Source organism: Larus michahellis, chromosome 8, assembly GCF_964199755.1.
Source record: "Larus michahellis chromosome 8, bLarMic1.1, whole genome shotgun sequence".
Lineage (NCBI taxonomy): Eukaryota > Metazoa > Chordata > Aves > Charadriiformes > Laridae > Larus > Larus michahellis.
Genome location: NC_133903.1, coordinates 5939041 through 5966728, shown reverse-complemented (window position 1 = coordinate 5966728; position 27688 = coordinate 5939041). Strand labels below are relative to the sequence as shown.

Sequence of the window (27688 nt, the reverse complement as noted above, 5' to 3'; positions counted from 1 at the left end):
AGGGTGTGTTAGACCCACCAACCGTTCTGCCACGTGCCGTGTTTCGTCGCGGGAAGTGCTGCTGGGCCAGCAGACCCGCAAGGCTCTTGCCACATCTTTCTCTCCTTCTAGGAGGCCATTCAAACAGAGTCCGTGGACGGTCAGACTCCGGACCGCAAGGACAGCCTGCAAGCAGAGCCTGGAGAGACGCTACCGTCAGCAAAGCAGCCCCAGAGCACCTTCACCCCCAGCCCGCTCCATTCCACGGCCGCCTCCCTCCCGGGCACTCCCCCGTGCTCCCCCCCGTCCTCCCCGCATCGGCACCCCAGCACACTCACACGGAAGCACACTTGCGGCCAGCACGGCGTCCCCAGCCGGCCGCCCAGCCCTGGCGGCAGCCCTCCCAACCCTGAGGGCAGCCTCTTCGAGTCCTCCGACCTGGCTGACGAGGAGGTCCGTCACATCAACAGCTCGGCCAAAGACTGGGGAGGGGAGCACTCGGACGCTGGGAGCCGCTCGACTTCGCCGTTCATCTCCCCGGCCCCGTCTCCGGTGCCCCTCAAGAACTGCAGCACAACCAGCCTCTCCAGGAGCAGCAGCAAGGAGAAGGACTTGAAGAAGTTTTACAGCATCGATACGAAGGGCTTCCTCAACAAGCCCAGCTGGGCAGACGACCAAAGGCGACACTCCATTGAGATCTGCCCCTCCATCAGCGATGGGGACTGTAGCTTTGAGGACCCTGCTGAGGAAAAGCAGCGGTCCCCTGCCCACATCCAGATGGAGTCCGAGTACATCCATGGAGCCCGGAGGAAGAAGAAGATGAGCCCGCCCTGCATTTCTATAGATCCTCCCATGGAGGACGACGGCGGGGCGGCCTCGCGCACCAAACCCTCCGAGAACAGCATGCTGCGGCGAAGGACCCCATCCTGCGAGTTCCCGGCTTACAGAGAGTCCCTGGAGCTCGCGGAGAACCAGCCCGGGGAGCCGGCCTCCAAAGCGGAGCGCCGGGGCCAGCCCCCGTGCCGCGGGGAGCACCTGACCATCCCCAACTTCTCCTTTGAGCAGTTGGACGGCAGCTCCTTGAGCAGCCTCTTGGATCTCCTGGACAGCGGTCAGTCCATGCCGGGCTCCGTGGACTCCCGGCCGGACCCCGCCGCCTCCGAACTGAAAAAGCCGGATCACTTAAAAACTCAATGGAGCAACGCGGAGAAAAGCAAAGAGCTCCTGGGCATCGCTAAGAGCCCCCTCCAGAAGCAGGACTTGGTCCCGGTGACTGTTGCAACAGAAGAAGACATCGATGACCCAGTATAGCTTTCTGGGAGGGGGGAGCGGGGGGGTCTCAAGGGCTTGACACCAATGTGGGTTTCCAAACCGAAGGGACTGAGTGGCCCCAGGGACGGGGGTGGCTGCTCGCTGGGTTTTTTTTCCTTTCTCGCAGTCACTTGTTCTTAAGCGCTGTGGAGGTTTGCAGAAAAAAAAAAAAAAAAAAAAAAAAAAAAACAAAAAACAAAAAAAGAAAAACACACGAAAAAAAAGAATTAAAAGAAAAAGAAACCAAACAAACGGCTGGACGAAACGGTGATGGGGTTTCGGGGCGGGGGGAACAGATTTGCGAAGCGGTTTGGGGGTTTCTTTTCTAAAGGGAAGGTGGAGCGGATGCAGGGGGTTACTTCGTTCCTCCCACCCGCCTCCGTGGCCTCAATCACATTGATTCGGGTGCGAGGTGGTGGCGGTTGGGATTTGGGGGATTCTCTTTGGGTTTCGTTGTTTTGTTGGGTTTGTTTGTTGTTTTTTTTTTTAAAGATGCTCAACTTTTAACAAGGCACCTTTTAGAGATGTCACGTTACGCGGGAGTGCCCAGGAGATGGGAGCTGTACATTGTCTGTATATCAGCAGTTATATAAATAGAAATAATGTATTTGTGAGATACAAAACAAGGAAAAAAGACAAAAAAAAAAAAATATATACCCACAAAAACTCTCTCTTCATAATGCACATATTTTTATAGAGAAACGATACTGTTTTTTGCATTACATGTGACTCCGCAACTGGGTGGTGTTTCCTCGGGTTTTATGTGGAACTAATTATTACGGCCATTCGTTTTCCAAATGTTTCTCTTCTTTCCTCGCTTTCATTTCTTTCTCCCTCCCTCCACCATCATCCCACCAGCTTCTTTTCACAGCCGACGCTTTAGACGCCTCTCTCATTTTCCTTTTGTACTTTAGAGGTTGTCCTAACTGCAGAAAAAAAACCAAAATCACTACTGAATTGTAGCCAGTGCAATAATAAGTTATTCATTCTTCTTGTCTGTACAACTGTCCTGTTGCTTTTTTTTTTCGTTTTTTTCTCCTTTTTTGAACTGAAATTCAGGTTAAATGTCGCAATAATCTGAACTGACGTGCACAAACACGGTTTCTTGTGTTACAGAGGAAAAAAAAAAAAAAGATGAAAAAAAGGAAAAAGTTAAATTTACAGAGAGATTAAAAAAAAAACAAAACAAATAAATAGTAAATTATTTAAGAAATGTATTTTGTTTACTGCAGTTCGAAGTAAATTATTGATACAGTATGTAAAGGTATAAAGAGCTGTCTTAGGTGATGTTCTTTGTGAGCATTGACGCTAATGGTTTGTCCTCCTCATAGCAGAGCGCTCTCGAAGCCTCGGTGGCAGCCGTATCCCTCCCGTTTGCACTCTTGCCGTCGGTCTTCCCTCCGCACCCCCCGCACCCGCACGTGGACGCGCTCACCAGCTCCGACTGAGAAGCCTCTAGAGGAATTCAGGTCACCTGTTAACACCACGTTTTCTTTTTTTTTTTTTTTTTTTTTTTTTTTTTGCAGTTTTTGGGGTTGATTTTTCGTTTTTAGCCTCCGGTCCTTGCCCCCCCCCCGCCCCTCTCCCAGCCCCTCATCCAGGCCCTCTCACCGCGGGACAGCTTCGCCATGGAAAGCTGATAAATAAGAGCAGCAACGAGTCCGTCGCGAGGCTGCGCCGTCAGCCCGGGCAGCGGCAGCGAAAAGACGTACAGGGGGGGGAAAAAAAAAAAAAATAATTAAATTAAAACAATCGTTTTCGTTTGGTTCGTTCCATGCCGCCTCATATTTATGCATTCACATATATCTTCTGTTATTTATGCATTCATTACTCAAAAGGAAATGTATCTTGTTTCACATGTATTAAACTGTATAAACTGGAAGCGTGGCCTGACTTTGTGCCGCGGGGCAGGGTGGCGCCGGGATGCCGAGCTCTGCTCCAGCGCCGGCAGGCTCCGCTGCCCCCAGCCCATCCCGAAGGTCTCCATCCCACTCCCGGAGCTCGGCATCCCCTAAAAAAACCTCTTTCCTCTGGGCTGAAGGCCCTGGGTCTGAACCGGCCCCTTCCCCGCCGGCGTTTGGAGCTGGTCCCAGCTCCCGCTCGGCTACAACGGCGCCGCTCGGCGAATTCCTCACCTCGCGCAGGAGCCTCCATATGTCGAGCGGCTTCGTGCCGGCTGCCGCCGAGCACCTGCGCCGCTGTAATTAAGAGTCATTTAGGATTATTGTAAATAATTATTCCGTCTCGGTGGGATAGCAAGGAATTCCAGAAGAGCACCATAGATGTAATTATTAATAGTGCTTTGGGGATGATGGCAAACTCCTTTTGTTGCGGTTTAAGCAGCAGACTGGGGAGGAGGGAGGTGAATTCCCCTGCGCTTCGCTGAATCCTGCCTGGAGGCGCATGGGACACCCCGGGATGTCCCTCGGCGGCCGGCGGGGCAGGGGTGGGGCTGCACCACCAGCTGCTTGTGGTGTTACTGCTGTGATTATTTCGCTTTGCTGGGAAAGGCAGCGTCCCCCATTCCCAAACCCCCTTCCCAGTGTCCCAGAGCTGGAGGAAGAGCCCCTCACTGCAGGATGGGGCGGCTGGCGGCCAATGCTGGTAACTCCCTGCGTGGTGACGGAGAGGTGGCTCACGGAACAAGTCAGAAGGGCTTGAGGCCACGGCAGTGTGTTGGGGGTGAGAGCGGAGATTTGCTCCTGGTCCTGGCTCTGCCCAGGCTCCCAAGCCACGGGCCGGCACCTGCGTGAGCTGCCGAATACTGGGGGCATTGAGATCCAGGTACCAAAGCCTCAATTTTGCAGCAGGATCCACAGCTTGGAGCGCGTTAAATGAGGCCCCAGCAGGCTAAAAAGCAGCCAAGGGGCTGTTTTATTTTACGCCAGCAGAACTGTAAAGGGAGGAAAAGAAGAGGCGCTCCCGCCGCTTGTCACCCAGCCAGGATCAGGATCAGGATCAGGATCAGGATGGAGCGGGAGGGGACAGCGAGTGCCGGGGGTGGGTTTTATGGTATGAAAGAGGTAACGTAAAGAGGTAATTCGTTACAACCAACACGTTTCATGGAGAAGGAGCTTTGAGCAACCTGTGGGCAACTGTAGGAAAGTCGGGGGGGAGGGGGGGGCAGAGGAGGGAAAGTCTCCCATTTTTTAAATTTCAATTATAAAAGCTTTTTTTTTTTTTCTTCTTTTTTTTTTTTTCCAAAGGAATAAATTTAGAAGGTGTTTGTTCCTGCCTGCTCTGGAGTGGGGACAAAAAGAAAAGAGCCTTTTCCCACCGCCTTCCCAAAGCATCTTTCCAAATTCCCAGGGGTCTGAGGCTCTGCAGAGGGGCGTGAGCTGCATCCATGACCCATCTTCGGCAGACGGATGAGCCGTGGGAATGACGGTGCTGCCCCACGCTGCCGGAGCAGAGGTGTCTCTCCAAACCGAGCCTCTCTGCCACTTGTCACCTTCCCGACCAGGGGTTTCCAGCCAAGGAAAGAAAAATCCAATTTGAGGCAGGAACCTCTGCTGTTAAAAGCTTTTTTGGCAAACTTGTGCTTTATTACACTAAAAATAAGCCTAAACCAGAGCATTTAATTCCAAGCAGGGGTGTGAAGCACAGAGGGTTGCAAAAGGCTTTCCCCGCCCACGGTGACAGCTTGTGGTGGCTTCAGAAATGCTGGGGTTGGGCTGCTCTGGGAATTGTCCCTTTCCCGGGACCCTTTCCCCTGCTGAGAACAGGGGATCCCACAGGCAAAAATCTGGGAACAAAACATGTCAGAGCCATGAAGAGATCGGCTCAGGCAGCACGGAGAGGACACACCGTGGTCTTCACTGTCCCGATCCACACCACGACAGCTCTGCTCTCAGGTACAAAACGCCTCGGCTCAGGGCCATCAGCAGAGCAAAATAACCTTTTCTTTCTTATTTCTGAGCGCAGTCGAAGCACAGGCAGCTTGCCAAGACTGGGATACGGTCGCCCTCCCACAACATCCCTCCTGCAAGATGTGGGACACCGAGACATTCCCCCATACGCCAGGCAGGAGCTCCAGCTGGGAAGTGCAGGTTCAGAGCTGCTTTGGCCAAAAGGAGAAGGGATTTAATGGGCTTTTGCTGCCTCTGAACAGCTGGGGAGGCTCACGGCCTCCCAGGGACCCGACCTCCCCAGCGCAGCTTCCCCACCGCCACGGCCTCCCAGTTGCAGCTGCCTGCGGGACGCAGCCGTCCCCCAGGATGGCCCGGGCACTCGCCGAGAGCATCCCTGGGGACATGGGCCAGGCTCTTGCAAAAGTGGGAGGGAAAGACAAGGCTGGAGCCTGTTACTGAGAGCAATCAGTGAAGACAAGGTGTCCTTTATAGTCATTTACAGCCCACATCGTCTCCGAGGCTATGAGACGTTGCACACGGTGGCCGCAGGGCAGGGGACTTGCCTGTCCCCTCTGACAAAGCCACACATTCCCAAACCCCACGAAGCTCAGCAGGTCCCAGAACGACTCCTTCCATCAGCCTGCAGGAACACGGGGAGCACCAAGCTCCCATTGAATTTTCTAAGAGCAGACAGTGACCATGACTTGCTCCCTGATGTCTCTTTTGAGGACCATCACCTGGACATACAGGTACAAAGTCCTGAGCGCCCGGAGCTGGGTCCTCAGCCCAAGCCTGGCCATGACCATCCGCACAGAAAAACAGTTTAACATCGCCCGGTGCTAATTTTCCTGCTGATTGAATCTCTGCAATGTTAAGTAATTTCCACCAGGCTGTCTGCGAGGGCTGCATTGCTTAAGATCGGAAGTGAAAAGCAGCGGGTAAATGCAAGTCATTATTATTTAACTGGATCGATTTCTACTTTGCATTTTTAATGACAATTCAGTCGTGTCCATTTGTCAGCCGGACTCTGCCCCACTGCTCCCCGTTTCAGCAAAACCACAACCCGCGGGGACGGCAGCGCTGCGTCGGGCCGGGCTCGCACGGAGCCGCTTCGGCAGCCTTTGAGAAGCGGGGATCAAACGAGGATTAAAACCCACCTCGTTGAGGAAGGGGCAGAGGAAACCAGCACAAAGTGACTGTAAGAGCCGTCAGACGGTCTCTGTTTCAAGGTTAAATCTCGGATGGCATCGATCTGAAATTCCCTTTGTCAGGCCGGGAAGAAAAAAAAGCATTAAGAAAAACCCACGACCAATTCTGAATCCATCCCCAGTGCTATTAGCTACAACCTTTAATCTGTCAGTGTTGCGAGATCATACAGGTTGCATGAATACTAATAAGCGTTTGATATTTGTACAAGCTTTCTTAGGAGGAATAATTAAATTGACTTTATCCACTAAACCTTCCCTATTAAGCTTTAAATACAGGCTTGTGTTTTAATGGCTGGGACCATCTCGTCTTCCATACGAGGGGGCTTAATTAGACAATTTAGTGCAGCCGGCCAGAGCCGCAGCACCACCAGCACAGTCTGAGGGGCTGAAACCTACAGATGCCCATCCGCTGCAATCCTGCTGGGGCCCTGGAATAACTCAAGCTCACACCAGGTGGGGGCTCGATCCTCTGCCAGCAAAATGGTGTTACGCAGGCGGCCCCGCTTCCCCCACGAGGGGTTTTAGCCCCTTCAGTGGGGCCAGCCCCAGCGCGAGCTCTCTCTGCCAGGAGGGTGCAGAGGGGTTGCTCCGGGCTGTGGGACCTTCAGCGGCACAGAGGGGTCTCTGCTTCGACCCCGATGCACGCAGCAATGTCACCAGGAGGGTTTCACACCCAGGCCGGGGCTGTGAGCAGGCTGGGCTGCTCCTCGTGCCAGGCCCCTTCACGTGTGTTCCCTCTCTTGTAGGTCAGGGTTGGGGTTTTTTTCCCAGCTGTGACCATTGGACTATTGAGCGAAAAAAAAAAAAAAAAAATCTGTTCATGGTGAAAGAGAGAAAAACACCAGCAACCCTCATTATGTCACACCACGGGAAAGAAACCAGATTAATTATTTGAATATTTGATTGAAATCCCTCGGAACAGCTCATTTTTGATTCCCCTTCGCCCCACACGGAGGAACGAGCGGGTCTCCCACCCGAGTCATCCCCCCGAGAACGCAGCCACCGCCGGGGCGGACGATGAGCAGGAGGGCTTCGCGAAGGAAGGAGCTCACTTCCCTTCCCCTCGTCTCCCCAGACCCCGATTATTGCTCTTATTCCTTACGCCCTTATCGAATCCGATGGCCCCGCTGGGAACCAGCTGCTCCGGTCCTCATCGCCCTCTCCCCCTTCCCGCCTGCACGTTAATTTATTCTGACTGGCTCAGACCGAGGCATTAATTAATTTTCCTCATTAACCAAAAAAAAAAATAAAAAAAAAAATCTCACAAATGGTAACAAGTTCCAATACAAATTAATTCTTCATAGAAGACCAGGCATTTCACAGCTTGCTGGCAGCGACACCTCCCGTTCCCAGCGGTGCTCTGCCTGGCGCAGGGCTGGTGCCCACACGGGCAGGGGGGGTGTCAGAGCCGGCCCCCAACCTGCTAAATTACCCAGCGTAACGAGGGGGAGCAGAATATTAGATATTGAAATGTCATCTTTGGCTTTTTGCCCTGCGGGGATATTGGTAAAACATGCTTGAGCTGAGGATGGAGCGAGTCTCCTCGGGTTCACACCTGGCCGGGGTTACAAAGCGTGGTGTGTCCCCCTCTGTCCCAGCAAAGCCACCTCCCCGCTGTGCCCAGGGTGACGGGGACCCTCCTGGTGCAGCCACAACCCCCTCGGGCCTTGTTTCCCGGCTGGCTCGCAGTGTTCAGACACGTAACACAAAAGTTCGCCCCAGCTGTCTTCGCCCAATCACTTTCCCACCAAAATAAATCTCCAGGTAAACATATTCAGCGAGAATTACAGCAAGAATATGCTCCTCTGATACGTCGTTTGATGTTAGGAGAATATCCTTCTCCCGTGCCGTTTGATTTGAGCAGCAGGTGGGAAGAGCGCTGAGAACAGAAGTAAAAGGCTGTTAAGACAAAGGGCAGGGAAGCTCTCCGCAGCCTCCTCGCAGAGATAAAACGCAGGCAGGGATGAGTCAGGCTGGCAACGTTGTGCAAACAGTCTAAAAATAAAAACGGTTTATTGCAGATTAATGACACCATAAAATGTATTTCACTGGCCATTTAGCAGGTGTTGATCGTAAATATTTGGGATTAAAAATAAACTTTTCTGTTGTGCCACTGTATTGTCGTTTCTGTCTCACCCACCTTCCCCGAGCGCCTGTTGGAAGCAATGAATCAGCCGCGGGGTTGGTTTAATCATACTTGAAAATGTAATGGTGACAAAGTACCTGCTTTCTGGGTATCTCCCTGCAGCACAGGGCTTTTAAGCACTCTCTCTCCTCAGCAGCAGCGAGCAGCTTTGCTACTGCTATTGCAATTACGCCAAAGGAGCCCAGAGACCAGGTGATGGGCAACAGGGATGGTAGGAGATACACACCACCGGCTCTACCGCCCTCCATCACGGGGCTACTGCCTGCCTCCCAGGAGGAGGAGAGCCTCCACCGGCTCCCCCAGTCCCAAGGGCTAGAGCAGCCATCGCCCACACAAGTGCGGAGTCAATCCCTATGGAAACAGCGACAGCACAAACGCCTCCAAGAGCACCACGGTGCTCCGGCCTCCCCAGAAGCCCATCACCCCAGGAGCAAGGCAGCTGCTCGGCTCTGGGAGTCAGATCAAGGTACATCGGCTTCATTCAGAAGCTCTTAGTGACAGAGTTCCAAGCAATTTGGATATTTCCAACCCCTGGCTCTTTCTGGGAATGAAGAAAACATAATTCTCTTAGCTGTTTCACATGCCTTGTGCACGGAGGTTGGTACAGTGCGCTCGCCAGACCAGGAATTGTTGTTTTGGAGCTGGGAACCCAACATGGGCACAGCATCTGCAACAGAAGACAAGTCAGCCAGCAGCAGGCCAGTGCCCTTCCTCCCTGCGAGGATGGCTGCGGCCCCAAGCCCCCCAGGGAGGCTTCCCATTAGTCCCTTCACATCTCACAGGAGCAGGGCAAGTCTGAGAGAAGAGGTGAATGTTTTACGTGGCCAAGAGAAATAGCAACATCGTTAAGTAACACCCATGGATTCACCACCATGCACAGGCTTTCATTACGCTTGGAAATCAAACTCTCAGATGGATCATTAATTAAGTTTTCCAGCAGGGTAAAACTGCTTCCTTGCTTGGGATTTCATTCTACTCGCAAAGATTAAAAATACAGCTAATTAGAACAAGACTGGCATGCAAGGGAGGAAAGAAAAAAAGGTCTCGTTACGACTGGGAGGGGACAGAGTCCTTCCACAAGCAAGTACGGATGAGTCATAGCTGCTGAATAACCCTGCTGCCTTCTCTCTGTCATGGGGAAGGTCTCCCAGTGCTGATATTAACTCCTCCAGCAGCTGTGTATTACTTGCCAGGCAAGAAAAAAAAAAATTCTTAAATTGGCTCTTAGCTAGCTCTGAGGTAGCGGGTAGCCAAGTAAAGTGTTAATTAAACAGCCTTGCTAGCTGCATCGGACAGCTGGTGGAGAACTGTTTTATTTTCTCCCCTGATAATTTTCCGTTCAAATGAATTATTTTCTCTGAAGCATTTCTGAGGGGCATCCAATCTCTCCCATCCCTTCTGCTTTTCTCCCACTCTTCTCTTGGCCAAATTTGTTTGCTGAATATTAAAAAAAAAAAAAAAAAAAAAACCAAACAAAAAACAACCAAAACCAATCAAACAAATAAAACCTGAAAAATCAAGTTGAAATAGATATTGACAGAGAATACGTCTACTAGAATATGGAAGGTATCTTTCAGCACAAAGTGTAATGGTAGTTTACTTTCAGTCTAACATAAACCACGCCACCTCTTTGGACAGAAGAGGCGGGATCCTGGGGTGTCCCTTTGCATTAAGGAAAGACACCTGCAAAGAACAGCCCACTGTGTGGCACTGTAGCGAGCCAAAGCAGCAAAGCCATCTCCACCAGGTCTGCCAGAAGGGAGATAAAATAGAGCTAGCGGACGCGGACAAGGACTGAGGTGTTTTCCCAGCCATCCTAGTCTGTAACTCTGCTCAGCCCATGTGACAAAGGTCTCTCACTTGTTGCAGCCACAGCACAGGAAACCCAAATGGGCACTGAGACGGGGCTTCCTTCATTCCTCCCATCCTTCCCCAGAGGGCCTGGCAGCAATCAAATGCCCTCCGGATCGCTCTCAATGAGGGGAGCATTGTCCAGGCTGCAGGAAGGAGGTGAAGGGATGACCTGCAGCAGATGGTAGACGGGCCACAAGCCTCCATGGCGCCGACGAGCGCATGGGTGGCGAAGATTCCACAGCCCAGCTGGGCCAGCACCATCCTGTCGCTGCCTCTGTGGGGAAACAGCAAGACCTGGTCAGCAGATTTCAATGGTTCCAGCTCTGCAGAGCCTCAGCACATTCGTCTGCCTTGATTATGTGCAAAATTCACCCCTACTTTTAATTAGAGCAGGATAATTAAACCAGAACAATCCCATTTCCTCCCTTTCCCACTGGATGTGCCAGACAACGGCGTTATGGCGGCATGGCTTGCTCCCGTAAGGCCGGAGCAATAATCGCCTTGCTGTGGGACACTAATGACCCCAACGGCCTCTCCCTCTGCTCACACCAGCCTGGCTCGCGAGGGCAACCCTCTGGAGACTCCAAAAGGCACCATTTCTCACTGATCCCAAATGCCTTTTTTCCCTGGAAAACATCTCATGGCTCTGGCCCTCGCCCGGCAGCGGAGGCAGACGCTTCGGCCCGGCCAGCAGCAACATCTAGTGGCCACGTCCTCGGCGCCTGCTGCTGCCAGTCCCTGCCCGCGCTTTAAAAAGAGCTTAATGGGGCTGATAACATTACAAAGCAATAAATCCAGAAAGTTCAAAATATGAGGCGTTATGAAGAATAAACGGGGAGAGCGGCCGGCAGGCCTCAGCCCCGGCCCCTCAGGCCTGGTGCGGGTGAGGGGGCGGCAGGGCCAGGCCGCGGTGAGGGAGGCAGCGCTGCCGGCCCGCCCCGGCGGGGTACGGCTGGCCCCGGCGGGGGCTGCCCGCGTTTTGGGGGTGTCTGCTCGCGTTTTGGGGACGATCCGCCCGCCTTTGGGAAGCGACAGGAGGCCGCCGGCAGCGGGCGCTCCGCGAAGCGCCGTCCGCCGAGGAAGGCTGTCCCCGCCGCCGCGCCGTCCGTAGCCATGGCAACGGCCGGAGCGCGGCCCCTGGCAACGGGGCGGGCCGCGCCCGACGCCATGGCGGCCGCCGGTAGCCCCAGCGTCTTCCTGCTGGCGGTCAACGGGCAGATCGAGAGCGGGCAGGTGAGCAGGCCGCCACGGGCAGTGTGGGGGGGGTCCCGCCGGCCCCCAGAGGAGCGGGAAGCCCCGTCCCCCCGCGACACAGCCCGGCTTGGGCCTCGGCAGCGCAGCCCTGTCTCCGCCCGGGTGCCGGTCCGGCGGGCTGGGCCTCAGGCCCCCAAACCCTGCCCGGCCTCAGCCCCCGCCGCGGGCTGGCTCCTAGTCGTGGTGGTGCAGGCTGCCCTCAGCCCGATGACTTGGGCTGGCCCCCAGTGCCGGTAATTCTCCATCAACGCAGCCTTTCTCCCCCGCAGTTCCCCGGATTTGACGACCTGTACTGCAAGTTCTGCTTCGTCTACGGCCAAGACTGGGTTCCCACAGCGGTAAGACCCCATTCGGCACCTCTGAAACCCAGCCTGCCTGCCAGGCCCGCCGGCAGCATGTCTGTAACAGGCTTAGCGCAGGCCCCTGTCCCATGACCCATTCTCCCCACAGGGCCTGGAGGAGGGCATCTCCCAGATCACCTCCAAGAGCGACGTCGCGCCCACCACACTCGTCTGGAACTTCCCCATCGACATTACCTTCAAGAGCACCAACCCGTCTGGCTGTGAGTGCTGGGAGTGGTGGGATCCAGCTCGCAGTCCAGGCCCCCCTCTCACACCCGCTTCATTTGCAGGGCCACAGATTGTAGTGAGTGTCTACGGACCTGACTTCTTTGGAAACGATGTGGTCAGAGGTTATGGAGCTGTTCACGTTCCCTTCACACCTGGAAGGTGAGGTGACAACCTGTTGTTCAGGACTGAAACGGAGATTTTTTTTCCAGTTACTATGTTGTTTCAGAAACAAAAATGTTCCCATATGTCCTTATCGTGTCCTCTCTGTTCGTTACAAAGAGCATGGATTTTCTAGCAGCAGCCCCTGGTTATCAAATAATTTCTGGTAGTCCTGTAGACAATTCTGTAAAGTCAAAACTGGTATGTAGAAAGTGCAGTACGTTTGTTCTTCCCATCACTCTCAGCACATGTTAAGCTTTTGTTCCTGCTCCTGGAAATGGAGGAAGATATGCTCTTCCTATGCAAACAAACCCTTTCTTTGTAGAAGGGAAAGTATTTTTACTTTGAGATGTTTGGTGGCCTGATATGGCTTTATAAATATAAAAAGTCTTGCCAGTGCTGTTTGGTTCATTCCTTAAGTAAGTTCTGTGCCTCTCATGTTTGTTTTAGGCATACAAGAACCATCGCTATGTTTGTTCCAGAGTCTACATCTACGCTGCAGAAGTTTACAAGGTAATAATTAAATACTTTTTAAAAAAAAAAAAAAAAAAGTCCTTCTTGCTGTTAATCACAAAGGTATCTCCAGCTACTGACTGGTGCATATGTGTGAATACTTTGTATCATAACCAGATAGTTTTGAGTTTTACAGGTAAAATCACATTTTTAGGTGTCTAGGTTTTCTGAAGAATTTTCTTAAAACTCCCTGCTTGCAGTAATGCTAACTCATCTGTTTTTCATCGTCACATTTGAACGCTGTCGGTTTGGAACAGAACTAATTTCAGCAGAGCAGACTGATACACGAGTTCTTGTACTGAGTGGCAGCTCCATGTTCCACAGGCTGATTCATGTCAGTGATGTGACTTGCAGAGGTGCTAATTTTGACTAATTTTACAGAGCGTTTTAGTTGTCGCTGGACTCTAAGGAGCTGTGCTGCAGTCCATCCCTAAATCTTACTGTAGCTAGGGGCTTTGCTTGAAGGATAGCCACGTTAAAAGCAACCTGGAAAGTAAAGGCAGAACGTGGAAAAACAATTCCTAGTTCTATCTTTTCTTCCATCTAGAATGCCTTTGCTGTAAGCTTTGTCTTGTTTACCCACACACCCCCCTTCTGAAGTAGCAGTCTTTACCCAGAAACTGAAGGTATTAAGGTTTTTTCTTTCCTTTGTATTAAGTACAGTCTGAACGATCTGTGAGCTGATAGTTCAGTTGTGGATTGCCCGTACCAAGGGAGCCAGCCTTGTGGTACTTGAGCACTTTGAGTCATAGTCAGCGTGGGAACCTCTGTACCCAACAGCCAGGATTCAACTGCTTGACTTTTCTTCTGTTTGTGATACCCCTTTTTGTAGAATCTACGCTCTAATTTATATACTTTTGTATTACGTGCCCCTCTGATGTATTCAAAGTGTCCAAGCCTCTCTGTTACGCTGTGTAATCAAGAGTTTTAAAAACATCTTTGCCATAGAAAAATTCTGTCTAGACCAGAAATAACTGGGATTTAACGTAACGTGTATGAAATTGGTTTCCTTTTTCTCCTCAGAGAGACAAAACTTGTCTTTGATCAAAGTAGATCAGCAATAAAATGAATCAGTCTTCAAAACTCTCTACTACAAACAGAAGCTGGGAGTCTCATTAACACCCCCCCCCTTTGATTTTTTAACGTGCATATAATGAACTATATCAAATCTAAACACTAGTGAATGTATCCAATTAATTCTTTTCTGTTTTCTTCTCCAAGCTGGTTCACAGGGAGACGTCCAGAATTTACTGACCCCAGAGTGGTAGCCCAGGGAGAAGGAAGAGAAGGTAAGTCCCAGGGAGCTCTGCCTGTAGCCCTCGTGCGACAGCAGGCCACAGCTCGGCCATCCACCTTCTGTTAAAAAAAGGACTATTTGTTCCTGCTGAGGACAGTCCTACCTGGATATGTGGGGAGTTCAATAGCCATTCAAACACCTCTTTTAACCAGTTTTATTCACGTCTTATTTCTTCTAGTAACGAGGGTGCGATCTCAAGGCTTTGTGACCATTTCCTTCAACGTAGTGACCAAAGATATGAAGAAGCTGGGCTACGACGTGAGCCCGAGTGACATGCAGAGCCCTTCTCCGGTGCCTGTTACAGAAGGGATTCCCAAGTATTGAACTCAGGCGGGGGATGCTCAAAAGCTCACAGAGAAGTTAAGCACTTTGGGGCTTTTTGTGGCAAAGGGAAATGAGTATCTGCCTAAACTGGGAACGTTTCACTTGAGACCATTATCCCAAAAGAAACACAAGCCCATGAGGCTTTGGAATAATTACCCAAGTATAATTCTTGCAGTAAGCATACCGGTTGAAGTATTATGTAAATTAATGTAATCAGATGAAAGTTCGCATTTTTATGAGTAATATCAGACTATCTTAAAATAAGATCTGTAACAAAATATTTTTATAACAGCCTTTTGTATACTCTTTATATACTTAAAGAATAGGAGAGTTTATAGTTGTAGCAGTTTTCCTGTGTTTAGAAGATCATTGCAAACCCAGTTCTTCTTACTAATGTTTTTTTTTGGTAGAAATGGGAAATTGAAATTATTGCACCTTCCAAAAAGGAGGGAACATGGAAAAACTCCAGTGAAATGCACACACACTTCCCTGTGCCATGTGCTTCCCTCTGCAAAAGCAACAGCAGTTTTCTTTATAATCCCACATCATCCTTTAGAGTTTGTGCCACTAATTAAAATAGCTCACGCACAGTAGAAACAAACCTTCCCACATTTTTCTGTGAAGGAACCTGGGCTTTTGCATTTAGAACAAGATGATGACTCTTCCATTTCCAGGTTTTATTTCTGCGTCAATCTTCTGGAAGAAAAAGAAAAGGACAGCCAGTTTATTTTAGAGGCGTTAGAGAGACCACGGTGTTAAAACATATCCTTGCTGCATGGTTTTAACTTCCGGTAGAACAAATTGCATGGTAAGTGCAGATATTGAGTAAAAAAAAAAAAAAAAAAAACTTTAGAGAAAGGCTCGGCAAAGAAAGTAGAGTCTCAGTAAGCCAGCTGCTACGTGTGCAGTCCTCAGCAGCGTTTAGCTCCGCGTCGGGTGCCAGAGACACAGGACAGCGGGGACGTTCTCCTCCCTTCAGCAGGTCCCTCCAGCCGGTACATAACACAGCGAATGTACCTCGGCTTTCCTTAGCTGGTTTTCTTATCAAAAGAAAGGCAGTAGAAAAGCAGCATAGCGATGTTCATGCCTGCTGTACTCAGGTTTTCTTTCCCACTGTGTAACCTCAGAGAAGGACCAAAAAGATGTTGGTTGTTATTAGTGTGTGACGGGAGCTCCAAAGCCAATGTGCTGTCCTTCGATGGCCGCAGCGTAAGGGCACAGAGCTGGCCTGGGCCTGAAGAGCTTCTCTGATGTCGTACCATGGCCTTTTGCTGAATCCCCCTCTAAGCTAATGTTAGCGCTCTTCTTTTAGGCTGAATAAACACAGTTTTCTAAATACATTGATTTGTCTTTCTACTGCTAGGGGGTTTATTTGTTTGTGCCAGAATGGATGTTTCTAAGCCCTAAATCATCCAGGATCTGGTATTCTTACAGGTACAAAAGAGAAAGTAGTGTATGCTCCAATGATATGACTAATTGCTTAGTCATTTTCATATTTAAACTTGGGCATGTAATCTCTTGTGTTTGACTGCAAATACCAAGCGATGACTGTGAGAACGACTTAACATGATGCCACCCTGTAAGTGAACTACCAAGACCTTGAAACTGTAAAAATACAAGTAATAACAGACAGTGTTGAACTGCGGAGCCTCCAGGACATATCAAACAAAGCGCCCAGTTAGCGAGAGTTACTATTTCCTGCTGAGTGGTGTGACTGAATAAATATAATTTCTGAAAAGATAATGTGATCACTGTAATTTTGTTGTGAGCGTTAGCTTCTTCTATACTATTTATAAATACTTTCCCAAACATGGTTACAGGCCATTTTTCATCTTTTACTTTTTTCCTGTCTTATTTTTGTTGGTTTTACACTTCCAGTAAGCTCCTCCACCAGTTGTTTTGGCAACTGTTTTAATCTCTGAACTGAGTCATGTTGGAATCCAAATTAATAAGTATTTCCTGTTGGCTCAGAGGAGATGCAAGGAATTTTGTTTCCTTTTCGAAAGTATTTGGGAAGCAGTTAGCTACAGTAGCAGGATAAATATCTGTGTTTGAAGCGCTTGAAAGGCAAACATTAAACCTACAGCTGCTTAAATACCATTTTTCCCTTGAGCACAGTTACCTGCCCCCATTCCAATTAGAGCAAAACTGCGCAACAGAGATTCTACTCATGAGAAACCTGTTAAACCCAGATAAAGCCCAAACTTGGTGCCCACGGGGGTGCAGTGAATTTATTGGCACTACCAATGTGCCGTGAATTTATGTGGCGCTACCACCCATCGCCTGAACTGCTCCGCTTTCAAAGGAGTCCTTGGATGCTTACCACGCTGCGAGTCATCAAAACCCACACCTGCGTGCGCACAGCTTCACCCTTCCCAGCCAAGCTGCAAAGAAGAAGAAAACCGTGAAAAAGCAAGGGTTTAAAAAAAAAAAAATAAACACCCTCAAACTCCATAAATCCGTATTTAAGACACGTGACTAAGCAGATCCCACACTACCTGCATTATTAGAGCTTTTTGCCTATTGTCTCGGGGTTTGGCTGAGGGTTTTTTGGGTTTTTTTTGACTCCTCAGTGTCCCGAGCACGTTAAGAACCTCACGTACCTTCTTCAAGGCCTTAAGAACATGCTTAGTTTGTGAGCGCTTCACTGCGGGAGCTTTTCGGTCTGACACACTTTCTTCCTTACACAAGGGCACGTGGGGGGGTGATGTTTTCAGCATGTGCTTCCCGAGTTCGATGCCGTTCCTTTGTTCCAAGAAGCAACTGTTGATCTCTCTCAGAAACATACTCTTCTCCCAGAGACAGGCTTGCTGCTGCCCTTGGAATTTTTCTGGAAAACCGTCTGTGGTTTAAGTCTTTGGCGCTCCGGCGTGGCGGAGAGTTGGCAGCGGTTTCACCCTGGAGAGAATCTCTGCTCTCATGACAGAGGAGTAAAGATAGACACCACGCTGTGCCGCAAGACCAGGTGACATTAACATGGACGGGATTTATGACCCGTAAGTGTTCCTCGCAGTTCATGAACCCATGCTTTAAGAACAGACAAAACCCCGAAAAACCCAGCCTTGCTGTAGCGGAGGCTCAATGTAATTTCCTTTCGCCCACTCTCCAGACGGCTGCAGCCACCCTGCCCGTTTACCAGTTAATCATTCTCCCTTTTACTCAAAGCCGGACCGGAGTTCCCAGCCCCCTGCAGCACAGATGGCAGCGTGGGGCTGTCAGCTGGCGCTGCGGCTCCCGTTCTGTCACGCTTAAGTCTCTCCCAGACAGTGAAATTGGCCATTAACCTCCTAATTCAAAATGGTCAGGAAAAAAAAAAAGTTAAAAAAAAAAAATAAAAATCTTTATTCAGAACATGTGTCTCGACACAGGATGAGGCTACAAGGCCGTCAAAACAGAGCGAGACCCGCTAGAGGCCAATGAAGCCTGTGAGAGAGTTGAGGACTTTGCAGAAGCCCTTCTCCGCTCCAGAGGAGCTTTGGAGAGCGCTGCCCAGCAGGACCAGGCTCACTTCATGGGAGGGTTTTCCTGCCACCACCCTGGAAGCCACCCGGGAGGGAGACAGCCAAGGGCGTAGACTGAACAGCAGCTTGGGAATCAAACCCTCCAGAAAACCAAAAATCATTTGGATAGTCTTTAGGAACTGGTATTTGCAGCCCTTTCTACCAAAACTAGAAACAGCAGCATCAGCTCCTGCCCTCTTGTGGTAGTTTTCAGCCTTTAGGAAGAAGTTGGAGGTTGCTAATAACAATTAGCTAACAAGATTGCATGAAGGACACCCAAGGTTTTCCTGGTCCTAGGTGGAAAAATTGCTCAATGCAATAGTGCCGGCTGCCCTGCCGCTGCCCCTTGTCCTGAGAGCACGGGGCAAACGCTGCCCAGGGCCACGAGCCACCCCCAGCTGGCTCGTGAGGAGTGGGCCCGAGCCAGAAATCTGTGCTTCAGTGAGCGCTCAAGAAACCGTCTTTGTCCCGAGGCGAGCGAGGCTGTTTTACACAGCAGCATTGCAGCAGCTAGAAGTTATCTCCAGCTGAAAATGAGAGTCTTGCAGATGGATTAATGCTGACAGCAACTGCTGCCTAGCAGCCGTGACGGTTTAAGAGCAGGAGCCTCCTTTGAAATACTCCAAAGGAAGAAGAAGAAAAAAAAAAAAAAAGCCAACAAAACCACAGAAGAGGCAGATCTGAAGAAAATTTGAGCTTCAGGTCCAACTCTACCTGGGGCTCATCAGTGTCAGCATTTCAGCCCATCGCAAACCAGCCCCGGGATGACTCGTCTGTGCCCAGGCCACTGGAGCATCACGCCAGGACCCGCTGCCTGCAGAGATGGTGGGGGCTAAACACCCTGGATCCGCGCTCCCGGACATGGGAACCCCGAGCAGGAACACAGCAAAGGCGGCCTGTCCCGCATCCCCGCAAGGGATGTCCAGCCCCTTTCCTCCTCTGGCCATTCACCCACGGCGGGTGCAATGCAGAGGGGATCCCCACAGTTTTTTCCATCAGCTTGGGAGTCCTCTGGGAAGCACAGGTGGGTGAGCTCAAACCCCAGGAGCTGAGGCACTCGTGGGCGTTTGCAAAACCAGAGAAACCTCCACACTTGGAGCACAGGGAAAAAAAAAACCAAAACAACACAAAACCACAGCTCCCAGCAGCCTGCAGAGAGCACCCAGCACCCTCCACTGCAGCGTAACAGAGGCTGCGGAGCACAGGGACAGCGGGTTATGAGGGCCAAGCTTGAGACAACGAATTTCCAGTGCCTGGCCATCTTCAGGGCAGCACAAATCCTGTTAGGAACCATTGCTGGGCCACCAAAACCAGGCCTGAGCCCCCAGGAGGGAGGCTGCAGAGAAGCAAGGGTGCCCCTTCTCACAACGGAGTGCAAGCAATTCGGCCCCTTGTCCTTCAGAGGGAAGATCGGCAGAAGCATCTAACTGCTGTAGGCTTCTATTTTTATACCCCTATTCAGGCCAAGATATTTAAGTCCTCAAATTCACCTCGGAGAATATCACTACATTTAGTGCCAGAATTGCTAATGAAGACATTAAAAAAAGCAAAAAAAAAAAACCCACCCCACCGCCGTCACCCAACACAACCCCAGCCAGCCCACGGTTTCCTAGGCCGTACGTGCTGCTACACCAAGGCAGAACCAGCTCCCTTCAGCTTGGTTAAACCACCAAATTTCATTCCCTGGCCAAAAAGCCCTTCAAGAAGAACACAGACCTCATGGCCTGATTTTCACAGGTTCCACGTTCCCACCCTGGTGGGGCACAAGGAAGCCGCCTGATGATTTTTCCGTCTTAGAAATTATGAGGAGTGGTTCAGCCACAGCGCTCTGGGGAATCGCACGTGGGTTAGTGAGAACCTGGCTGGTGGGACAAGTCCACACTGAGTCAGCATCCCATGGAAGCCGTCCAGCCCTGGCCTCCCTCCACTCTAGCAGCCGGGCATGGAGTTCTTCTGCAGCCCCCGCCTACCTCAGCTGTGCAGCGTGACCCCACAGGCCGTCACGGAGGCCGGGAGAGGACGTGGTTTCACAAAGGGGCTGTTGGGCAGATGTATCGGTGACCATAAACGCAACGTCTTTGCTCCAGGAAGGTCTCTGCTGCCAGGAACAGGACCTGGGCTGGAGGGAGCTCTGATGTGATCTACAGCAGCTCCGGCGGCCAGTGTTCGTTAAACAGAGTTTAAAACCACGATGCCGTACCTGCTTGTGGGGATCTCCCAGAGCATCTTTAAGCTTTCAAACTGCAGAGCTGGCACCACTGACATCCCACAAGAGTTCACATCAGGCAGCGGCAGGCAGGGAGCTGGAAGACAAACTCCCACCTTCACTCCTGCTTTATTGCGGCTATTTGAAATGTCATCGATTTTCTTTCACCTGAGAATGGGAACACAGTTGCTCAACTAGCAGCACAAGCGTTGAGAACAGATCGGGTAATGTGTCCAGGCTGCTTTTTTTAAGCATTTGCTGAACAGCCACAGATGATTTTTTAATACCTGCTCCCTCCACCCCCAGCATTTCATCCGCCTCCAGCAGCACAGGCCGCCGTCGTCCCTCCGCACACAGATGCGTCATGGCTATCTGTGCTCTGCACACAGCAGCTCTCTGCCGGCCAGGATGTTCAGGTGCTTTAAAAACACTTTGTACTTCAACAGCATCCTTGACCGGAGTTCCAATGCATCTCACAGCTAACAATTCTGCTGGTCACCAGTTTACTTATGAATCAAGTTTGCACCAGCAGCCTCAGGAGAGGTTTTACCCTCATCTCCTCAAAGAGATATTTACTAAATCCCCAGGGCCCCACCGCTCACTCCGGGCTCGGTACAGCTCCGGGCTCCCCCCAGCAAAGCCGGAGGACACACTATCTCCCCCCATGGTATCACCACACTCCCCCATTCATAATTTACGATTTCAACCTCTGCAAACCACTGGGTTGTGTTACACTGGTAGGACGCCAATCCCCTATTAATCACCAGACTGCAGCCAATTAACCGCCCTAACGGGTCATCGGCAGGGACATCCGAAGCACCAAAGGGAACTCATTGAAACCCCGAGTCTTCAACAATTACAGGGTACAATCGACTGACAGCAAAACACGAAGAGCCAGGATCGCTACCACCATGTACAACACGGGCTCTTTGCCATTTATAATCCTGAGCTCCCAAACAAACTTCTGCCTTTATGACATCCGTGTTCAGGTGTGTCCCAGCTCCCAAGAGAAGGGAGGAGATTACGTGGAAGGTGGATGGCAGCTAACTTTGAGAAAGCTGGTTTTTTAACGTGAGGGGCTGTACAAATCACACTGGTTCTCCGAAACGCAGGTTGCAGGCCGTCGCAGAAGTCTTGCCAGAGCCAGCGCACGAGCCGGCCCAAACTATTTTCTCACAGTTCGATGAAAATGAGCGGAAGAGCAGAGTTGCGCCACTCGGCCCCGGACAAACACGAGGTAACGGGCAATGTACGTATTCAGCAAAAATACTTTGGCAACACCGGTGCGGATGAGGGCAAGCCTCTAGATAATACTTTATCCAGACAGCTCTTTTCCTCCGCAAAAGCAGGCAAATACCACCTCACTTCAGCGAAGAGGAAGAGGAAACGCGGGCCGGGGGAGAGCAGCCTGCCCAAGGCCAGAGGAAGGCTCAGCCGCAGCCAGGTCTCTCTCACAACGGTCTTTATCAGCTCAGACCCCCGCACAACTGCCTGCAGTTTTCAGCTCCTTTTTACGAGTATTATAGAGTCATCACAAAATTTTCCACTTTGAGCCCTTCCTCAGTCTTTCCTGTAGCGAGCAGCTTTATTTTAAAACGTGCAATTTCAAGAGGCCAGAGTAAAAACAGCGGAGAACTGGTCACATAGAAAAAGAGAGAGCGGGCAGGGGAGCAATGCACATGCACGCAGAAGAGCCCTGCTGCACGGGAGCAAAGGGCATCCTTGGTACAAAAAGCAACAGGTACCTTGGCTGCCCCCCTTGGCAAAAAGAGGTTTTTCTCTGTTCCTTACCAAACACAGAAGCAAAATGAACTGAAGACCTGACCGGAGGCGGCCTCGCTCTGCGGGGAACCCGGGGTGTTACTGAGGCGGTGGGTTTCTACACCACCACAGAGCTTTGTACCACAGACGTGAAACCAAAACAGATGCTTTTTTTCCCCCCAAGGCCACCTTTCCGACAGCCAGGTCTCCAGCACCACTGCACTTTCAGCATTAAGAAATTAAGTATTTGATTAGCGATCAGTCTGATTGGCAGCGAACCATAACTACAGGAAACCTGGAGGGGCTCTGGAGAGGTAGCTCTTGAAATAGCCTGCTAATGAAGTACCCTTCAATTTAAACCATCCAGAATTAGAAGCTGAAATCACTTCCCAGCTGGAGGCAGGCCGGCTGCTACCCCATCTGCAAGGCCACTTGATCGATGGGACAGAGCCAAGGCCGCGGGAAGGGCGAGACTGAACTCCGGCAAAAATGGGAAGCGAGGACTCCCAAAGTCAGTTTTGTCACGGTTCCCCAACCCTTATTCCATGAGCAACGGCTTTAAAAGTCACGCCTTCCCCAGACTTCTGTCTTGACATAAAGAGGGAAGCCTCCACCGAGACAGGACTTGATCATCCCTCCAAAAGCGCTGTTTAAAGGGTAACGTGGTTTAAAGAAGCAATTCAGTCACCTGCAACACAACAAGTCTTCATTTTTATTGAGTTAGTAAGGTCTCAACTGATTCTGATTTAAGTGATCTATAAGAAACCCTCCTTTCTCATAGCCAGAGCAGGCCTGCCCCAGGAAAGCCATGAATGCATCGAAGAAATCACATTGACAATGTACAAGAAGCATTACTCTCAATAACGGTTAGATTTCTCCTAGCACCTAGGACTTTTAGCACAAACCTTAAATCATCTCAACCAATCCATCAACTTTCTGGAAAAACTAAATCAAGCATGGCAGCGACAGGTTTTTTTTTTGAATGGGGTTATAAACGCTATGCAGAGTCTCGAAAAAGCAACACGGCTGGAATATAAGCAATACAATTTTAATTCTGACCAGTCACCTACAAACCCCTTGTCTTTCCACTGTTCTGATGGCATTATTAAATATCACATTTGTGACATCGCTCGGGAAAAATGACACAACGATACAGACATTATGATACAATAGTACAAATGATAAATTATTTATACAGTAAATAATGTCAATAGTCAGCACAAATTCATAAAAAGCAGCCGGCTCCCAGTATTATGAAAACAGTTTGGTAAATATTTAAATTGTAACACTTGTAAAGGAAGCGAGTCTTGTGAGATTCTGCTGTGAAAAATAAACCATATATTTCTCCACCATTTGTGCAATATTAATACATACAGTACACATTAGAAACTGTAACAGCAAAAGGGAAGATGGATAACAATAGTTGTCTTAGCTACGGGACTTCAAAAAGACTGTAAACACCACAACCCACCATGGTTTTCCTTCCCTGTCCCCTCAATGTAGTTTAGTTTCTATATAGTATAAAACTGAATAAATAACTGAGCTTATTTTGGGTTTAAAATTACGCCAAGATTTTTTTTTTATTTTTTTTTTTACAAAATATTTAACACTTTATCTTTGGTCAATTTGACCAGTAAGGCTATTTTGGGATACTAACATTTTAAAAATCAAAAAGCACTTTTAGTATTTGCAAGTGAGAGAAGAAGGGGAAGAGGGAAATGCGTTTGGAAGCCAGAGCAGATGAGATCGGATATGCACACGTCCTCCGTGCAAAAAGAAGCGGGAGGGCAAGGAGGGAGGAAGAATTATTCTGGAGAGCAGTTAAATTATCGCAAAAAAGGAGATTTACTACCATTCTGGGCAAAACTGAAGCTTCACCTGGCTAGGACGGCAACCACTGGTGAGCGTCACTAGCTACAGCACCCCACACCCGCAGGGCACCGGAGGGACGGACACGTCCCCAGCCCAGGAACCGAGCAGATTTACCGAACCAGCTGCTTTTCCTCTTGAATTTGGCTCCTGCCACAACCCCCAGGTCAGCCTGGGAATCTCAGCACGGTTCATCCTTAGCCTAATGCTTTACAGCACCCCAGTCTGGGCTGAGCGCTCTTCAGCATGCCTTGTCCTGGTTTATTGTGCGATATATGTCTATATATATATATATATATAATGTAAAAGTAATACAGCTCTTACAGAAGTGGCTTGGTAAAAGCAATAATTTGCCATTCAGCAGTTTCATTAAGCTAGGGCTCCCTACCAGACCAACAGCACATTTTTATCAATTCATGGTGACAGATCATGACTCTGAACTGTAGATGACTTCATCATTTTAAATACTTACTATCAACCCCATCTTGTCTCCAAAAACAGTTACCTAGTGTTTAACGAGAGGATGCGGTGAGAACTTTTTGGCTGAATAGACAGTGCCCCATCTAACTGTTGTAAATGCATTCAGGTGACAGACTAAGGGAAAAACATCAAGTGACCGCAATTCCACTGTTTGTAAAATTAAATTGGAAAAAGAATGACAGATAAATCTTGCCACAGATCAATTGGAAAGCACTTCCCTCCCCCACCCACCCCCCATCTGCAAGAATCACACCCTTCCTGGTCTACACTTTTCAATAACTTCAACAACAACAAAAAGTAAAGTATTTTTCCTTACTCTGAAAGGCAACATGAATGGTTTTTTGTTTTCTTTTCTTTTAAAGACATACTGGGTGCGGACAGTAATTCTCTTTCCTCCCATATAAAAACAAGAGCAGATGAATATTCCGAATCCTACTTGCAAATTCAACAGTATTCAAGAGGATAGAACAATCCGCATAGAAACATCCACACATTTAGCATTCCGTATACTAATAGAGCTACACTGACCTACACAGCTAAAATCCGTGATTGTACCCTAGATTTGATAGTCTTTCAGCCTCCCCTACTCACCAAAAGATATAACCCGGTCCCTTCCAAGTTAGCCAGCCCCTCTCTCTCCTGCGGCACACGACCCTAGACTGGCACAAGTCCCACACAGCATCGTTACACCACAACACACAACTCTGGCAATTTCTTTCAGCTTCTTTGTTTTGTGTTTTGTTGTTTTGTGTTTTGTTTTTTTTTTCCCCTCCTAATTAGGGAAAAGGCCACCAAGATGCATCAGTTCATTCACAGAGATGCCCTCAAGGCAGTAGCAAGCACTGGGACATCCCTTTCCACGTGCTCCGCCGACGTTCGCGTTGCTCGTGAAAGCGGAGCTCGGAAACGTCGCCGTCTTTGAGAAGGCGCCAGGTTTCCACCAGAAACACCGGCTGAAACCTGAGCGTGGTTTAGTGCCGAGGAGTCCAGACATGCAGGTTAAAATGTATAGTTCAGCTTACAATTAATAGTTGTAAATGGAACCAGTTATTAATATGGAGTGCACCTTTCATTAAGAAAAATTAGTCGATAAAACTAATGAGTCATGTTTGTACACAACAATTTTTAACATCTCAAGTAGTATTACAAGAAAAAACGGCCTCTCTTCCGATCTTCATAAAGGCTAAACGTCTGTCCATTTTGGTAATCGGAAAACGGGAACAAATCAAGGGAAAGGCGACTTTAGTGTTTTTTCTTTTTAATGTAGTCTTAAATCATGTTATGCTCAAATTCAATTCATCTAAAAATAATTAGTCACGAGAATTTGTTCTGATTTGCATTATGAATACTTCATTTAAAAGTAAATATTTTAGTGTTAATCTTCCCTTTTAAACTCTCTTTACAGAAACAAAGAGCTAAAACCATAAATAAGAGGGCATTAAAACCATAGAAATGACATTTGCCAATATCTTAATTTTTCAGCCAGACTTGATAAATCTATCAAAACCAGACAGTTAAATAAGAACCACATTATAAAAATTAGCAAAAAAAGGACTATTAGGTAACTCTGCAAACTCAAATATGAAACTGTACTAAACAAAATATGTGCAAAAGTATACAAGAGTAACTGCATATAGCAAGGTTAAGCCTGAATTAGTTTTAAAGCTTGCCCCGGTGAAATTGAATTCAAAGTTGTCCCGCTGTATTTCTCTTTTTTTTTTTTTTCTTTTTCTTTCAACTCACATTGTAAGTCAAATAAAAACAAAATACACATGATAACTTCCAAACGAAGCTGGTACTGGACAAGCACAGAGCAGGACACTCACTCAGCACGAGTGCAGCATGCCACTCACAGAGAGTTCCTCAGGAGTCCTTAGAGTAGTGTACAAATTCAACACTGCATACGACAGCACACGTTATACTCGACAACTTGAGAATGTTCTTGGGGTTTTTTTTGTCTGTGGTTTTTGTGTTTTGTTGTTGTTTTTTTTTTTTCTTTTGAGACAAGCTTGCTTTCTCAGTCAAACCTCTGATAGGAAAGCAGTGCGATTTTGCGTTGCAATGTTTAATGCATAAAAACCAGCCACCTGGGCCCTCCGAATCGTTCTCTTCTAAGAGTAAGGACTATGGGTGAACCAACAGTCTAGAACTGTGTATAGTTATGTGCAAAACATTCACTAGCACTCTGAATCTCAGGTCTATCATATGGGCATAGGAAGTGACAGATGCAGGTAAATAGTAATTTCAGGATCCAGCACATCATCTGACATCTACAAAATAGCCAACGGGGTTTAAAATGGCAGGTTCTCCCTAGAAAGTGTATTGAAATGATTAACAAAGTAACAAAATGGGCAGAATCTAACTTTGGTGAAAAGTCTGAACATTTCACATAATGCTCAACAAGCCAAAGTAAGGTACCATCTGTAGCAAAGACTAGATTTAGATTAACTGGTAAGTAGAGACAACTCTTCAAAGATCATAACTGTAAACTGCAAATCTACTTCCAAGTCTCTTATACACCGTTCAGTCCACACAGGCCACGTTCATTTCGCTGTAAAGACTTCAGCCTGGAAACACTATGAAAAGAAAGTTCCTTTAATTGGGTCTTTATAGGAGAAAAGGGTTAGTTGTATTTGTAGACTGGGATGCTGACGGCGGGATTCCTGTACTGTGAAGAGGTTGGGTCATTGATCCTGCAATGCTCACGTTCAGCCCCTGGCCCATCCTTGTTATAGACGCCACAGTGCCCATAGCTGGTATCGGTGCCATTCCCACAGGCACTGGGGCCATGGAAGACAGAGGTATTGGCTCCATGCTTATCGGTGGCACAGCACTGAAAGAAGGGCTGGTTCCCATCACAGGACTCGCTCTCATCTGATTTAGAGTGAGGGGCTGAGGCTGATTCACTTGGAAGGGGTTGATTGGAGTCGGTGCTGTAGCGGCACCTAGTTTTGAGAGAAGAAGGGGAAAGAGAGAAAGAGATCGCATCTCCATAAACACGAGGTTTTGGAGATCGTCTTTTCTGGCAAAGAACACGCCTTCTTGTACATCCCCATCTGCTCCCAACCCCAAAACACCCTGTGGAGAAACCTGTGTGGATGCCATTCAGCAAACTGGGGTTGCACTGGTGCACAAGTATAGTCCATTTCCTTGAACCTATCAATGCCACAAAACATCCCTTTGCTGATCAACAGTTTCCATTTCTGACAGGCATCACTGGAGAGACACGTTCTAAATTTGGTTACCCGGAACATGCCTAACCATGACATCCAGATCGCTAATTATTTTTTAAAATGCTGCTTAAAATTTGCATTACGCAAGAGAACTGCAGGCTCTCTGTACTCCTTTACTGCAATCTGGCTTGCACAGATTTGTGCGTTTGCTTCAAGCTCTCACCCAGTCAGCTC

The 27688-nt window shown here is 48.9% G+C and overlaps 3 protein-coding genes across 15 annotated transcripts in view; 2 read left to right on the top strand and 1 right to left on the bottom strand.

Annotated features, from left to right (window-relative positions):
* The window catches only part of CACNA1H (calcium voltage-gated channel subunit alpha1 H), a 254577-nt gene extending 251296 nt beyond the window's left edge, over positions 1 to 3281 (top strand). For all 8 annotated transcript variants that reach the window (XM_074597412.1, XM_074597409.1, XM_074597411.1 and 5 more), the window contains one exon: positions 112 to 3281. In XM_074597412.1, the coding sequence (XP_074453513.1) occupies positions 112 to 1290 (1179 nt within the window). In that variant the 3' untranslated portion in view covers positions 1291 to 3281. The remainder of the gene's footprint in view (positions 1 to 111) is intronic.
* Positions 3282 to 11476: 8195 nt separating this feature from the next.
* Positions 11477 to 16208, top strand: B9D1 (B9 domain containing 1). Its single transcript, XM_074598461.1, has 7 exons — positions 11477 to 11582; positions 11873 to 11941; positions 12054 to 12165; positions 12235 to 12331; positions 12782 to 12844; positions 14066 to 14133; positions 14320 to 16208. Exons 1-7 carry the CDS (start codon positions 11517 to 11519, stop codon positions 14463 to 14465), a joined length of 621 nt encoding a protein of 206 aa, XP_074454562.1. The 5' UTR covers positions 11477 to 11516; the 3' UTR covers positions 14466 to 16208.
* Positions 16209 to 24645: 8437 nt separating this feature from the next.
* Positions 24646 to 27688, bottom strand: part of EPN2 (epsin 2) — a 45352-nt gene continuing 42309 nt past the window's right edge. For all 6 annotated transcript variants that reach the window (XM_074599233.1, XM_074599235.1, XM_074599231.1 and 3 more), the window contains one exon: positions 24646 to 27226. In XM_074599233.1, coding sequence (XP_074455334.1) covers positions 26889 to 27226 — 338 coding nt within the window. In that variant the 3' untranslated portion in view covers positions 24646 to 26888. The remainder of the gene's footprint in view (positions 27227 to 27688) is intronic.